Genomic DNA, 15,956 nt, shown 5'->3' on the forward strand with positions numbered 1-15,956 from the left:
CCCACAGCTGTCTCCACCTGGAAATCTGTTAGCTTCAGGGGGAGGAGATAAGTGTCTGAAAGGCATTCCAGTTGTAGAAACAAGACATGAACCTCAAATTGCCCATGATAAGGCAACATCTGGGGCAGGAGTGAAGACGCAGGAACTGCACAACTGCGAGTCTGCACTTCTCAGCTCATTTTTACGGTGCTTGCTGGGCAGATCCAGTCTTCAGAAACTGCTAACATGGTTTTCATCTGCCCTTGCACACTTTCCAAACCTACAGGTTTTGAACACATGAGAGAAGCAATGAATAAAGGGGAAGGGTAGATGGCAGAAGAATGCAGAAAAAGAAATGCTGGATTAACTTCATGAAAAGAATTACCCTTAAAAACTGTTCTTTCAAATCCACCAAAGAGCACTTTTTTCTCTTTCTGCCACAGAGCCACTGGTCTCCGTTTACTTCAATAATCCACTTTCCTACCCAGTTAACAGATCATTTTTGAAAAGCACAGGTCAAGGGCCCTGCTATTTTACCTCAAAACAGCAGTTTCTTTGTAGGATTTGACAATGAAAATTAAAAGTCGTACCAGGAATTGCTCTTTCAGGAAACCGCGAGTTACCAAGTTACGAGTAGATGGATGCTACAATTAATTTCTTGCGCTGTGCTGGGACACAGAATGCCAGAGGAAGAACCTGCGTGAAAAAGCATTCCTATACATACGTCCAATAGGAGTGATGTTGAAGCTAGAACATAACCTATCTCTTATATGTACGCTTCCAAAGTCCTGGCTGAGGAGTATATGTGTGTTCAGGTGGGTCTAATCCACAAGAAATGCCCTGTGTGCTGAAACGAATGAGAGCATTGCAAAAAAACCAAAAGATATTTCCTATCTGAATACGACATACTAGCCACCCCAGAGTTTTTTAAACATATGGTGTTTTTCGGGGGGTGGGGGTAGTTTCAAAGGCTCCCACCCGCTGCCCCAATTCTACTGTGACCTTATTGAGAAATGAATCAGAGAGGAGGTGAAATCTGCCCCTGGTTCCCTCCCACGTGTGCAGGCAAAACTCACTTTACAAATAATTCTTTTCTCTTTAAGTTCAATGGAAACTTTTGTGACCTCCAAAAAAAGTGGAGAAATGAAGCAAAAATTATTCCCTTCAGGAATCCCGGATACAGATTTCCTCCTTCGAACGCAAGGTTGCCTGTGTCTGAACACGCTGCCCCAGCAGTCAAGTCCGGGCATTCTTCGGCTTGGCCAAGGACAAAGCAACAAGGTCTCGGGGGTCACTACACAGCAGCCAGCTGATTCTGCTGCTGCTGTTGCTGCTGCTGGTGGTGCTGCTGTTTTGGGGGGGCCCGTTCCAGAAGTGCCTGTACAGTCTCTGCCACTCGCGTCAACCCTCTCTCTTCTAATATGTGCAGAGGCAAACATAATCGCTCCTACATGGGAAAACACAAAAAAGACATAAAGGAAAAAAAAGGGATGAAAACTAAAACAACGCAAAAAAAAGGAAACTAAATTAAAGCAAATGTGTGTGTGTATGTGTGCCAAAAATGGAATGTTATAAAATGAGAGGGTGGTGCGGCTCAGCAGTGGAGCGCATGGTCTGCATGCAAAAAAGTCCCACGTCCAGCCCATTGCATTTCTACTTCTAAAGGAGCCTCTTCTCTGCTGCTCAGCCTAGGCAGAGCCGGCTTAAAATGGACCAGTGCTCTGAATTAGAATTCAGGCAGCTTCACATGTTCAAGCCTCTCAGCTGTGGCAGCAACTAAGAAGCTGGCTCTCAGTATGCCTTTTGGGGGGAGAATTGTGGGGTTTTATTAGAATCTAAACTTTCATTTTGGGACCTTCGAGGTTACACCTGAGAAACGCAACGGTCCCAAGCACTAAAGGATGAAAAATGCAACCACTGTGGTTTCTAATGCACACAATTTCTCAGCCAGTATGACAATATTTGTCCATCTGCCCACCCCCCGGCAATCAAATGGCTGGTTCTTTTTTAAAGCTGAAGGCGATCACTGGGCAGCAATATTATCCCGGCAGAAATGCAATATGTAGTTTGGTACTTTATGAACATGGAAGTGACGTGCAAATGTGGCATGTGGCATGCGTGCCAGCCTTCTTTTAAGGATGCATTCCTAAGGAAACACATCTCTGAGCTGCCCACCGCTGGTTCGGACAAACAGCTGCATGTGTGACACAGTGAACAACAAGCCAGCCAGACTCCAGGACAGGAACTTTATTTAATCAACATGTTAAAAAGGAAAGCAACCCACAATCAGCCCCCCGTCCCCTGAAAACAAGACACACACATATATAAAAGGAGAATTATAAAGGTGAACATGAAGGGGAAGAGGAAGTCTTTTTTTTCCTGAAGTCGGATGGTATTAGACGTACACTTTATATGCAAAACCTGGTACAAAGAGTACAAGCCAGAGAAGCACTTTTCGTTTGCATAACATGTGAATGAGGAGAGATGGCAGGAATTTGGAAAAAAATAACCCTTTCTCACACACTAGTTAATACCTGTTTAAAGATGATGGCTAAACAAGCAAGGGAGACTGGAGGGGAGTCAATACAAGAGTTTGGAATGCTTTTCTTTACGCATTTCCGGCATGGCAACATCTCCCCATTCCCTTCACTCAACTCACAACTAAGAAAGTCGGTTTCACTGAGCAGCCCATTCATTTTCACAGGCACTCATTTCTTTTAAAATATTCCTAAAACTACCCCCAGTAGAAACAGCTTTTAAAAAATATACAAACTACAGTGTTCCAACACGCATTTATCCACGTAACTGAGGCGCTCTGTTTCCTTGACTAATTCAGGGTTGATTCCTGTACCCCCTACTCCTTGCTTGACTGTGAAACTGCTATTTCAGAGCGGTCAAGAGGCAAGCTGTGGGACTCCTCTGAGAACACACTGCAGGTGTGCGGTCAAATACACACACACACACCCCAGAAGAGCAGGGGCATTAGTCTGTAGCAGCAGAAAGTGCATGAGCACCTTAGAGACTAACATTTACTGAGGTATCAGCTTTTGAAGGACACAATCTGCTTTATACCGTATTTTTTGCCCTATAGGGCGCAACTAGTTTTTTTTTGGGGGGGGGGGAATAAAGGAAAAAAATTATTTCCCCCCCAGGCACGGGGCTGGGGCGGAGGAAGTCCGAGCTTCCCCTGACCCCAGAACAGGCTGCTATCCGCAAGCCTTGGGAGCCTGCGGGAACTCCCGCCGGGCTCCCAAGGCTTGCGGATAGCAGCCTGAAGCCTGGAAAGCAAGAGGGGTCGGTGCGCACCGACCCCTCTTGTTCTCCAGGCTTCAGCAAAAGCCTGCATTCGCCCCATAGGATGCACACACATTTCCCCTTCATTTTTGGAGGGGGAAAAGTGCATCCTATAGGGCGAAAAATACAGTAACTATCAGGTGTAAAACTCAAGCCACTCTTGAGTATCACATTCCCCAGCCTGACAGGTGAGGCGTTAGCCTCAGGGCCGAGGTGACAGTTGCTAAGCAGATGCCGCCCAGTCTAGGAAGGGGCAAAAGGAAGGCATTGTGGGGGGAAGTGGGCACCCAGGAAACTCTTAAAGGCAGCAGTGGAAGAGGCTTGATGCCTGTGCCACATAGGAGGTGACTGAGAGCAGAATTTGCGGGGAGGGACCCCAAGCGCTCGTGACATTTAGAGCCTCTAGCTCTGTGATTATTGCACAAAACATAAGAGCTCATTGTGGGAAAATGCCGTGATTCAGCAGGCTAAAGCTGAAACACCAGCATCCTGGCTGATCAACGGTCAAGGGCACCATTTTAAAAGGTATGGGAGCACCATCATCCCTCCTAAAAAAGAAGATACAATGCTCTACGGCAGCCTTCACCAAGCTGCTGCCCTTCAGCTGTGCTGGCTGGGAATGATGCGAGTTGTAATCCAAAACATCTGGAGGGCACCAGGTTGGCAAAGGCTGCATGGTGGCTTAAATGCAAAACTGTTCTGCATGGGCTGACCCATCCGTGAAAATCCTGACAACCCCTTTGGAATAGCAGGGATTATCTCAGCAATCAGGTGGTTTGCAAAAACTGGACGCGTGCAATCACTGCACATGTGCAACTCTTGCATTAGCAAAGAATGTATCTGCTTGAGAAACTTGTCTTATTTTTTTAAAAAAGGTTGCTAGCCCTTATGGCTGTGAAGATATGCTTGATGTACATTTTGGGAAATGACTGCTGGAAATCTCTGAAGGTGGCCGAGTAAGATTTCAGTCAGCAAGACATCAGTGCCATGTACAAATCACTGCCTTTCCCCATGGCTGGCAAAACCAGAAGAAATTATGCAAGCCTCTCCAATCTGCACAATTTTATATAGGTTGCAGAATTCTGGGTGCAGAATTTTAATTATTTTCATCGCAGAAGACAGAAGTCACCTAATGAACCCTGTCAGCCAAAGTCATGGGGTTTCTTCTCTTCCTCACTGCCCCCACCCGTCCCCTAAAATTTGCTTAAGGGGGGGTCAGGAGAACCCCAGAACATTGCGGAGGAGGGGAGGAGGCTGATAGGCTTGCACAGCTGGAAGATCTGTAACAGAACAACACTGAATCCCACACACATTCCCGCTTTGGCACCTGCACTTTTAGTGGTCTGTCAGCACACCTGGTGTGACTATGATAGCCTCCTCCACATACACAATGAGATGCAGAAAGCTTGGGATTTCTGGCAAGGAGAGCAGGCAAACCAGGCACTCAGCCCCAACGCTACCTGAATTCAGCAAAATGCCACTATAAACATGGACTAAAGGGGATCAGAAAAAGGTTAAAAAAAAAAAAAAACCAGACCTAACTCAGGTTAGCCTAAAGTGAGGCAGAGGCTACACCTGCAGTAATGGACCAAACATTTTGAGACAAGGAGGATGAGCGCAAAAAGAATACTCATTCATTCAAAGTGGAGAAAGGTCTTTTGGTAACACTGTCTTCTAGAATTCACAAAGGCAGGAGTTCTGCTTGCTAGGAGCCCTCTCATTTAGGAATCAATAGTCATAAAGCACTCTGGCCAGTCATGAATTGACAGAAGAGGCCAATTCAAAAGCTATTCAAACGCATGCAACAAGGTTAGAGAATGATGTTTCTGTTCATGAGCCTAATTGCATGTGTTCAACTTTCATATTCTTATTTTCACATATGGAGAGCAACTTGCTGCTCTGACACTCGTTCTAGGCCTAAGATGTCCCCCTACTTTGTATTTGGTTACAGCAGTACTTAAATGTGCACATTCTTAAAAACGTAACTGAATTTGTTCTTGCTTTGTGGAGCTTTTGGCTCCTAGCCAACCAGAGCAGGACAAATCCTAAAACGTGTGAACTGATGACTGCCAGGCTGAGGCGATTCCAATGGTTACACCTCCCCAAGGCAGAAGGGCAAACGCCTGTGCTTTGAGATCCACGTTAAGAGCAAAGGTCTCCCTGAGAAAGGCAGGAGCAGAGTGCATGGATAGGCAAGAAAGGCTGAAGCATCAACCCGGCTGGTACCTGAGCTACACAAAACAAGACGAGCCAAGAAGCCATTCTGTAAGGCGGGCTGAAGGTGGTGGAACGAAGCCTCGGTGCTCCATCATTGGGGAGAGGGAGCTGTTAAACTGGGAGGTGGGAGCAGGCAACTGTCCGGCAAAATCTTAGAAGCCAGACTGAGCAGGGCTTCCAGGGGCTAGAGTTTCAGTGGGTTAAATTACTTACTTTCTCCATCCCTGGTTTTATTACCCCACTAGACCCTTTCAAGGCTGAGCACCAGCTGAAATATTTGGGCCCCAGCTTCACCAAACCACCACAAGGACAAATGCCATCAGCCCCAAATGGGAACTGTCCAGCTTGCTGAACACTGTTACACATTGTTCTGAGTATGTCTATAAACATGAAAGCACCTAATTAATCAATAACAGTGTGAACGGTATTTCAGATAAGGCGCTGCTCCTTAATAGTGCTGTCACTATTTATTGGAAAGCTACAGGACTGGTATTAAAGCTGAGGATTTCAACAACTTGCTCATGTGCATTTGCTAGAAAGTCGAAGGCCTCTCACTCTTAAATTCTTTGTGACAGCAGAGATCAACTGAGAAATCCTAACAGTGAAATAAACAAGTCAATACATTTGTGACATTGGCACACATGTGTGCAAATATGAACGTGAGCCCAGAAGGAGGTGAGAAAATGCAAGGCAAAGGGTTGGATTTTCCCAGTGCTACACATCACCAGTAGCTGAAGACAACACTAACAGCTGGTGCAGACAGGATTAAGGTAGCAGACTTGCTGGTACAGATATTTGCTCACACTAGGGGTCTGCTCAGACTGAGCAATGTAACAGCAAAGAGGAACTTGTGTAAGTATTCTAAATAGAGTAGAGATCACTAGAAAAAAATGGCATGCTGTGGATTTTCTGGTCTAAGAAGATGAGAAGCCATTTTTCATGAGCCCCTCCTGCATCGTAGACCATCAGTGCAAACTGCTATTTGGGTGGATAACGCCACTGTAATAAAACCTGCATTGGCTGTAAAAACCTGCAATCTCCACATTCTGCTGTGCAATACAGCCTGCTCTGCAAACCTAGCGGTGCCTCAGAGACAGGAAGGAATATTGCCCATCTGCACTGCTTGAAAATAAGGCCTCTGACGCTTAGGCTTGAGGTTTCTGAGGAATCCTGAACAATCGCTACTTTTTGTTTTAAAAACGATGGTGATATTCATAGCACTTGGAGAAAAAGGTGAAGATGCATTTCATTGTTTGTTTAATCCTTAAGAAACCAAAGGAGGTCTAGATGGAAAAATCTTATGGTGAGGGAGTGTCTCCCTTCAACACTGTATCCCGGTTTTTCAAGTGTTCCATGAGTTCCAAGAATCAAATGTCCATCACTGTCTCTACCAACCCTCCCTCCCTCCCAAAGGAAGTGGGTGAACTTCCTGTTCTACAAAAATATCCACCGTTGTGCAATTAAAATAGATTTCTACAAAGTGTAACCCCCCTTCTGTTTTGCATAAAGTATTCCAGCCACACAATGTAAGGGAGCTTTCACTTATCTAACAGCAAATTCTGCCTGACTAGGTCATTATCAGCAAGAGAGTTTTTCACATCACACAGAGCAGATTGCTGGTGGATCAGGAACAACGTACACATACAAAATTCTCGACTGAAACACAGACCGTTTACCAACCGCTTGGAAGAGCTGGAGTTAAGTCCATGGCACCCTTGAGCTTTAGCTAGAGGAAAAAGACCCAGCGATAGAACACACAGAGCATTAGCATCAGAGCACAGTAAAATGCCGCAAAGCCACACAGCTGGGTGGAAAGGGAGACAAGATTCGGTTCTTCTGAATCTGCCCCCAGAGAAAGAAGAGATTCTACTGTCCTTTTAATGCTGAGGTTTAGCTGGAGAATGTCAGAAGGGGAACAGAGTTTGTCCTGTCCAAAGTGTGAGCAGGAAGGGAAAACAGACAGAAAAAAATTAGCGTCAGTCATCAGTCATGCAAGAATCCATGAAGTAGACAAGAAAGCCCAGGGTCATCCATTTCTCACAAAAGAGTCCTTCACTGTTCTTACCTCTATTCTCATATTGCTGTTCAGTTGGAAGAAAACAGCCATAAAACATACTGGCACAATCAGGCCTTCATTTTTCAGGAAGGGGTGTTATTTAAACTGGGAGCGTGGTGCATGGAAAACACCCCAAAAGTGCACCCATTTTTGGTTGGGAATGCAAAGTTGGTCTCTGAGTGTAGTATCCTGCATAGGTAAACCAGTGTACCATCATGCAACACGTTTCATTTTCATTTTTTTTAAAAAAAGTTTGCAATTTTTGGACTTTTCACTTTTCTCCCGGCAGAGGTGGTGGATGGTTGTGAGGGTGCAAAGCACATCAACCCCCAAATGTGTTTCTGTCACACTGTGCCCACTAAATCACTTAGCTAAACATGGGCATGTGGGCACGGCAGAAGGGGAATGTGGCTCTATGCAAGATGCTACCTTTAGAGAACAGCTTTAAAAAGGGATCTTATCTGCCCTCTCAAAAGGTAAGTATTTCTACATAGGACCATGCGGACACCTTTCTCTTTATTACTGCTACAACACAAACCCAACAGGAGGCACCACATGCCTGTCCCAGGTCCAACACAGTGTGTGCATGTGTGTGTGTGTGTGTGTGTGTGTGAGAGAGAGAGAGAGAGAGAGAGAGAGAGAGAGAGAGAGACAGACAGACAGACAGACAGACACCAAGTGGTACTTGGTGCAGGCAGGATCTCTTATTGCCATCACTGCCTGACATGTTCCCCAACAGTGAAGAGTATGGACCAGATCCTGTTTTGCGTAGAGCTCTACATGTGCTTCAGAGTCCCTATAAACTATAAGAAGCAGCATTTTTTTATTTTAAAAGGATAAAGGATTCCCATTTCTCTAGGTGTAGGATCTTAGTTATGTCAAATTTGCACAGATTATGGGTAGGATTCACCTCATGAGGCCAGTCATAGGAAATTGTGCACCGATACTTCCACTTGTGCAAAAAGGCATTTCCGCCCTGACACTGGCTCTGGGTGTTCATTAAGACCCCCAGAACAGCGTGCGGACAGAGGGGAAGGCGATGTGATATTGTTCTATCTGGCAACCTGGAGTGCTTGTGCTGATGGAAAGATTGGAAGGGTGCAGTGCTGAATCCCACCCTATGTGTATTCTTGGTTATAAGAAATATACTTAATTAAGCTTCCTCAAAAGTGTTGGGGGATATATTCTCAAAATAGCCAGACTTCAGTTTGAGCAGTTTGAATTGTTATGCTGAGTTGGGCAAAGTGCTGGATAGGTCACTGGTGTCAACCCACAAACTCCCAGACATCAGAGCAATGGCGTAAGTGGCTGGTCTCTGGCTCCTGGGTGTCTCCCACCCATCTCCCCAACCCCTGTCCTGACTCCTACTCAATGGTCCTGGGTCCATCAAGCATGACTCTTGCTCTTCCTTGTGATGGCTAGCACCAACAATGCCTTCAGGTCACCCACTGAGCCCCAGCAACATCCTTGGCTTGAACCTACTTGACACTTTCGGCTTCAACCTGGTCTACACAACCTTCTGCTTCTCTCCGGTCTGCACCAAAGCTGAACTGAAGCAGATTCCCCCAAGAACTTGAATGAAAAGGCAAGCAAAGAAAATGGCTTCTAGCCTCATCAGCTCAGCCACCACCATGACCCATCTTGAATTGTTAGATTGCAGAGAGTGCTGCTGAGCTCTTTCACTTGGCCTTTTGTTAACTCCAAGGGGCAGCCAACTCCAAGAGCTATTACTATGAAGATGAGAATGAAGGCGTTTCGGCTGGCAAAATGGGATATGGAAAAGATGCACAGAAGGCGGCAGCAGAAGACAACTCATTTATTCCTGCTATGTTCCAAACTCAAAACACATGGGACTGGCAAACTGCAACCTGGGAGTTGCTTGCAGATCCTGGCTAGTTGAAGCACAGCTCCTGCTTCCACTCATCCTTGTCCTGCTCACAGGGAATGGTCAGGTGATGGCTAGTGGATTTTATAAGCTGCTTATGGAGTGTGAGACTTTGGCATCTCGATAATACACCTGCCAAATGCTGGTTATTCAAAACACACAGACAAGTAATGACACAGTCAATACTGCTCTTCATGGTAAAGATCTAGGGATCCCTTTGCAAAGCAGCTGCTTGTAGCAATTATGACTCGGCTATCATCAAGAGGTGGAGAGGGGACCATTGCCACCAGAAACAGTATTACAGCACTTAAAGACTTAATGTTTCACATGCAATATAATGAAACCAAACGACTGAAAAGTATCTGTGCTAAAAACCTGCAGCACACACAGTCAAGCCTCGTTTTTGCACCAACTGGGCTGCTCTCTGAAGGATGATGAGCAGAATCCAGAAGCAAAAGGAGCTGACAATTGGACTAGGAAGTGCTTAATGTCTGCAGTGCTGCATTGGAAGAGTCTCTGCCTAAAGTCAGCACCTGCCGCAATTGGGAAGATGAAGTGTCAAGTCCAAAAATTGTTATCGCAGTGTCCGGATTAGGATGTCAACTGCTGAATATAGGAATATATTATTGGATACCTACCATCAGAGACCAGGTCAAATGTCACAGGATCTAGCTGCAAACATATCACTTTAAATTAAGTGAAATACAGTCAGCTAGTTCTTCCATTTCTTCTCAAATACCATACATCACAGTAGGTCAATCTTGGGATTATGGTTTTCATTGGAGTGACCCCAAAGTTTCTCTCCAGACCAAATCCCCCCCCCCAACTACGCAGTGCAGAAAAATTCTGCCTGTAGTAGCATCAAGTATGATATTCTGGAGCATTCCAACTCCTTGGGCAAGTATATCTGAGGGCGTGGGAATGATTCAGAACACAGAACCCCATTTGAATAGCCAATGGTACAAATCTTTCATACAGCTGAATTTTCATCCTGAGTACAGTCTCCGAGAACAAGTACCAGAAGGTATAAAATAGGTAGACCAATGAGAATAGTGACAAGACTTCTCAGACTTGTAAGATACAATTATATTTATTGTGACCAGTGTTCTGTTTGCCTAAGCCGTCCTTCTTCATAAACAGAAGCCAACAGCAGAAATAAGCCTGATGTCTAGCGCAAGACCTCACATCTTACTCAATGCACTGAGCAAGACTGGGCAAGCCCTGATTAGGCACTCAGATGAACTGGAATAAACAGGAGTATGATTTCACTTCCTGATTTGCTACATTTTCATTAACACACTTTCCACTGATCCTATTCTGAATGCAAGTCTGCATATAGGCATTATTAAAGGACAAAGGGTGCTTATTACTGGAGTGGCTTAATCGGCTGCAATATGGCAGGTTACATCTCTAGGCATTTAGTTCCACTGTGGCCCCCAACCCCGTGCAGGAACTGGTGTTATGAAATGTCGGGCTCTCAATAATATAAAATGAATACATGCAGTGCAAAATAAAGACAGAAGGTTTTCTCTTTTACCTGAGGCACGCCAATCTTTCGGCAAGCTTCCAGGAAATTTTCCACATTCCGTCTACACTTGGCCATGGTTAACTTAGGCTGCAGAAGAAAGGAGGACCATGTCATTCTTAACTCAGCAGTGCCTTACAGATGAACCAGAATGCTTAAAGATATTTTTGTGCTAGGAGTCAATGGTGTGGGTGGGACCCTAGAAATTTCACTTAGGAAGAAAAATACAGTGGTGCCCCGCAAGTCGAATGCCTCGCAAGACGGAAAACTCGCTAGACGAAAGAGTTTTCCATTTTGGAGGTGCTTCGCAAAACGAATTTCCTATGGGCTTGCTTCGCAAGACGAAAATGTCTTGCGAGTTCCTGCGGTTTTTTCCCCCTTCCCCCCCCTTTTCTAAGTCGCTAAGCCGCTTATCCGCTAAGCCGCTAAAAGCCGCTAATAGCGCTAATCCGCTAAGCCGTCAATGGGCTTGCTTCGCAAGACGAAAAAACCGCTAGACGAAGAGAATCGAGGAACGGATTCTTTTCGTCTTGCGAGGCACCACTGTAGTACAAATGACAGCATGGCTGTACCCACATATACTTCTCTGCCAGCCGTCCCTTAACCAAGCCTTCACGGTAGTGGCGCTTGCCCTGTGGAACACCCTCCCATCAGATGTCAAGGAAATAAGAAACTATCTGACTTTTAGACGACATCTGAAGGCAGCCCTGTTTAGGGAAGTTTTTAATGTTTGATGTTTTATTGTATTTTTAATATTTTGTTGGAAGCTGCCCAGAGTGGCTGGGGAAACCCAGCCATATGGGTGGGGTATTATTATTACTACTACTACTGCTACAACAACTACTACTACTACTACTGCTGCTGCTGCTGCTGTCTCTAGGTGTGCACCTCTTGCTCACTGAGGTCCAAACTCCTCTCTTACTCTCACCCCACTATCCTGGTCAGCCAGAAATTAAATTTAAAGCAGCTGCCTATACAGCCAGACAAATTAGTGAAGGTCTGGATTTGCATGGAATATTTGCATGCCAAAAGCAGCTGATTCGGGGGTTCTTACAATGCAAAACTGCAGTGTTTGCCACAGTAGCCATAGGTGCTTGCAGCCCTTGTTGAATATTATTGACACAGAGATCCAGGGTTGTTTGTAGCAACATTAAAGAGAAATTTGAAGAAACTAGTATCTCTGCAGACTGAGATCTTTGCGGCTGGGATTGGGCATGTTTCCTTATCAGAAGTCAGGCTGACCTCTTCGAGGTGCAGGGTCTTCCCTGCAGCAGACAACTTCTCTCCAGAATATGCTGGGAATTTTGTGCAGCTAATTTCCTTCTGGCTCCTATATATTTGTGGGAGGGGGTAAATTGATTTGTTTTTATTTTGTTTTGTATTCTCATTTTGCATTTTTCTGTTGTGAACCACCCTGGGGATCTTCAGATGAAGGGTGGTATACAAAGTTAATAAAAAATAAAATAAATCAAGAATAATAATTTTATCACCACTGCTCTGTTGTTCTGCTTTTGTCATTTTACACTATCGCCCGTCTTGCTTATCTTTAGCAGTCATCTGCTGTTTCATTGCTTGAGGGTCTTTCAAGCCAGAAGACAGAATCAAATTTGAAAAACAGGTACGGATTCTATCAAGCAGCCACAGCGCTCTTAACGGGATACTTACAACAGCTGGCGACGGGACGTGAATACTAGGAACAGAACGAGGCCGCACATGATTGGCTAAATGGCAAAGCACCACGCCATCAGTCAGCGCTGCTCCAAGATCGCTGGGCAAAGACACTTTCAACCGTGATTCAATTTTCTGAAAAAAAGAGGGGAAAGAGGAGAGAAACTTTCAAGTTCATTGCCGCCACCACAATATATGCTACCCAGAGACAAACTTTAAACAGGTTGCAAGAAATCTGTAAAGTACACCCTACAGACATCTTTAGATGAGGATATGGCTGTGTTCGGATTATCTCAGCAAAATAACCAGCAAATCTCATGCTCTGCAAGCAGCCACTTTGCTCCTTACTCTGCATGAGCAAGCAAACTATAGTTTCCAGTTACATTAGAACTGGGAAACTGTGATTAACAGCTTCGGAACAAGCCAGGATAAGAAGCCATAGTTTGAAGCTGGTTTCGTGTCCTGGCTTCCTCCTAAATTACGAACCACAGTTTCCCAGTTCTAATGTAAAGGAAAACAATAGTTAACTGGACTCCCTGGCTTTTCTGCAAAACCGCTGCATACAGCAGTGCCATGGCTCATTCATACCACAGCTTATTAAGCCAAGATGCAATTGTCCAAATCCAGCCAAGGGCAACATTCTTTACTCCCAAATGTTTTCCTCCTGCAATTAAACTAAGTTATCTGGGAACCTGATTTGCAACAAATCAGAAAGAAGTGTGCTGAGAAACTGGGAGTGGTTCTGCAGGCGTAGACATTTATAAAGCCTTCTCAGATTACTTTTTAGTCATGAGACTAATTTGCAAAAACACTCTTGTGTACAAACACCACAAACAACACAGGATGCAGCCCACAGTGCAGTAATGAAATGCAGCAGATCTGCCAAATAAACAAGTTGTGACATGCAAGATTTTTTAAAATCCAGAATGCCACGGACATCTCTAGCATTCCTTAAGGATTCCATGCTGGCTAGAGCTCATGGGAGTTAAAGTCCAACAATATCTGGTGGTCATTTGGTTGGCTACCCCTGGAATAGATTTGCCTTGAACTTCTTTAGCAAGCCTATCTTTCCAAAGCAGTGGAGAAAACTTTGCTACGTACTTTCCGCAGTTGCTCTATCAGCTCAACCTCTTCTTCCTGCAGCTTGGAACTGTGGTTTTCACTATGGTCTCCAGTGCTATTAGCAGGTGTTGATGCAGAAGGAGACAGTGACGAAGCGGCTAGAAAAGACAAGAAAAGAATAAAGGACCATATGGAGTGTGTGGGAGCCATCCTTCAGCCACATAAGCCCCACTGCCCCCTCCACTTTGCATTCCCAAGAGGGAAAGCCCAATCACAGGTTAATCGCTTCATCTGCCGCTTGTTAGAGCATACCCTTCAGCCTAGTTAATGAAGCAACTGTTCTGTGCAACACAACTTGGCTCCAATGTAGGGGAAGATCCACTGGTCAGTGGTAGAGCACATGCTCTAAATGGAAAAGGTCCTAAGTTCAATCCCAAGTCCTGCAATCAGAACCAGTGAAGGCGGTGAAGGTCCTGTGTGAGTGTCTGGAGGCGGTTGGAGGATGGATGGCGGCTAACGGATTGAGGTTGAATCCTGACAAGACAGAAGTACTGTTTTTGGGGGACAGGGGGCGGGCTGGTGTGGAGGACTCCCTGGTCCTGAATGGGGTAACTGTGCCCCTGAAGGACCAGGTGCACAGCCTGGGAGTCATTCTGGACTCACAGCTGTCCATGGAGGCGCAGGTTAATTCTGTGTCCAGGGCGGCTGTCTACCAGCTCCATCTGGTATGCAGGATGAGACCCTACCTGCCTGCGGACTGCCTCGCCAGAGTGGTGCATGCTCTAGTTATCTTCCGCTTGGACTACTGAAATGCGCTCTAGGTGGGGCTACCTTTGAAGGTGACCCGGAAACTGCAATTAATCCAGAATGCGGCAGCTAGATTGGTGACTGGGAGTGGCCGCCAGGACCACATACCACCGGTCCTGAGAGATCTGCATTGGCTCCCAGTACATTTCCGAGCACAATTCAAAGTGTTGGTGCTGACCTTTAAAGCCCTAAACCGCCTCGGTCCTGTATACCTGAAGGAGCGTCTCCACCCCCATCGTTCAGCCCAGACACTGAGATCCAGCACCAAGGGCCTTCTGGCGGTTCCCTCACTGCGAGAAGTGAGGTTACAGGGAACCAGACAGAGGGCCTTCTCTCTTTTTTTAAAAAATAATATTTATTAACATTTTAAAGACTACAAAAGAAAAAAAAGAGTTAAACAAAACAATACAATACAAAAATAAAAACACCACACAACGCCAACCCCAAAACATTAAATTAACAAAACCAAACAAACACAATTTAAAACACATCTAATAAGTTCAATATCTTAACTTTCATTTACTTGTTTCAACGACCTCCTCACACCTCCCTTTTTGTATTCCACTTTAATTAACTGTTTCAGCAATTCCTTTCCATCTGCCTCTGTTTTCTGTCCTGTAATTTATCTTAACATATTCTAACCTTATTTTTCCCTTTAATATATAATTGTCTTAACATATTTTAACCTTATTTTCCCTTTAATACTCTAATAATCTATTTGTACTTAATTCCTTGTAACATTTCTACTAAAGCCATATAGCTCCTTTCCAACATTTTTCTAACACTCATTAATTTTACATTATTTTTATAAATAGTCTTTAAACTTTTTCCAATCTTCTTCCACCGACTCTTCTCCCTGGTCCCGGATTCTGCCGGTCATATCCGCCAATTCCCTATAGTCCATCAACCTGGTGATCTTCTGTCCGATGCTCTTAACTCTTTTCCAAGTCCCTTCTGCGAGTCTTCTTCATATTTATACATGAACTTTACTTTGTCTTCCACTGATCTTATTTTCCTTTTCCTTCCTTTGAGGCTAAAGAGTAGATCTCGGGGAAACTCCCACCTAAAAATGATTTTATTCCTTCTCGACAGGGCAACCAAATCTCCGTAGTTAAATCTAAGATCCAAAAGGTATTTCAGGACGTCTTTCAAAATTTCCACTCTTGACTGTTGTTCTTCTAAGTTCCTCTGGTAGTTCCAACAGTCTCTTATTTTGTTCTTCTCTTTTTCCCTCCTCTTCCAAGTCCGAAAGTCCTCACAGTTTTAATCTCTTCTTGACCCAAGTCCCGGTCCCAAAAGTCATCAAATTCCTGTGTGAGGAAATCTATCAAACTTTCCTTCTCCAGTTACAGATAGGTAGCCAGTTCAGGTAGGGGTCTGATCCTCGAAATCTGATTTTCTTTAAATTCAATCATAGCAGGCATCAATTTATGGTCATCAAATTGCATCTGTAAGGCTGGGAC

General features: G+C 44.8%; 2 protein-coding genes across 2 annotated transcripts in view; one reads left to right on the top strand and one right to left on the bottom strand.

Annotated features, from left to right (window-relative positions):
• HTR2B (5-hydroxytryptamine receptor 2B) overlaps positions 1-15,956 on the top strand; it is a 202,573-nt gene that overhangs the window by 112,149 nt on the left and 74,468 nt on the right. The gene's annotated exons all lie outside the window — the stretch shown is intronic.
• LRCH3 (leucine rich repeats and calponin homology domain containing 3) overlaps positions 2,212-15,956 on the bottom strand; it is a gene marked incomplete at its 5' end in the record, with an annotated part of 96,427 nt that continues 82,682 nt past the window's right edge. Inside the window, 4 exons of the mRNA XM_079977766.1 lie at positions 2,212-7,417; positions 10,969-11,046; positions 12,622-12,759; positions 13,726-13,844. Of these exons, the coding sequence (XP_079833892.1) occupies positions 7,217-7,417; positions 10,969-11,046; positions 12,622-12,759; positions 13,726-13,844 (536 nt within the window). The 3' untranslated portion in view covers positions 2,212-7,216. The remainder of the gene's footprint in view (positions 7,418-10,968; positions 11,047-12,621; positions 12,760-13,725; positions 13,845-15,956) is intronic.

The sequence above is a fragment of the Podarcis cretensis genome (assembly GCF_951804945.1).
Source record: "Podarcis cretensis genome assembly, chromosome: 5".
Taxonomy (NCBI): Eukaryota; Metazoa; Chordata; class Lepidosauria; order Squamata; family Lacertidae; genus Podarcis; species Podarcis cretensis.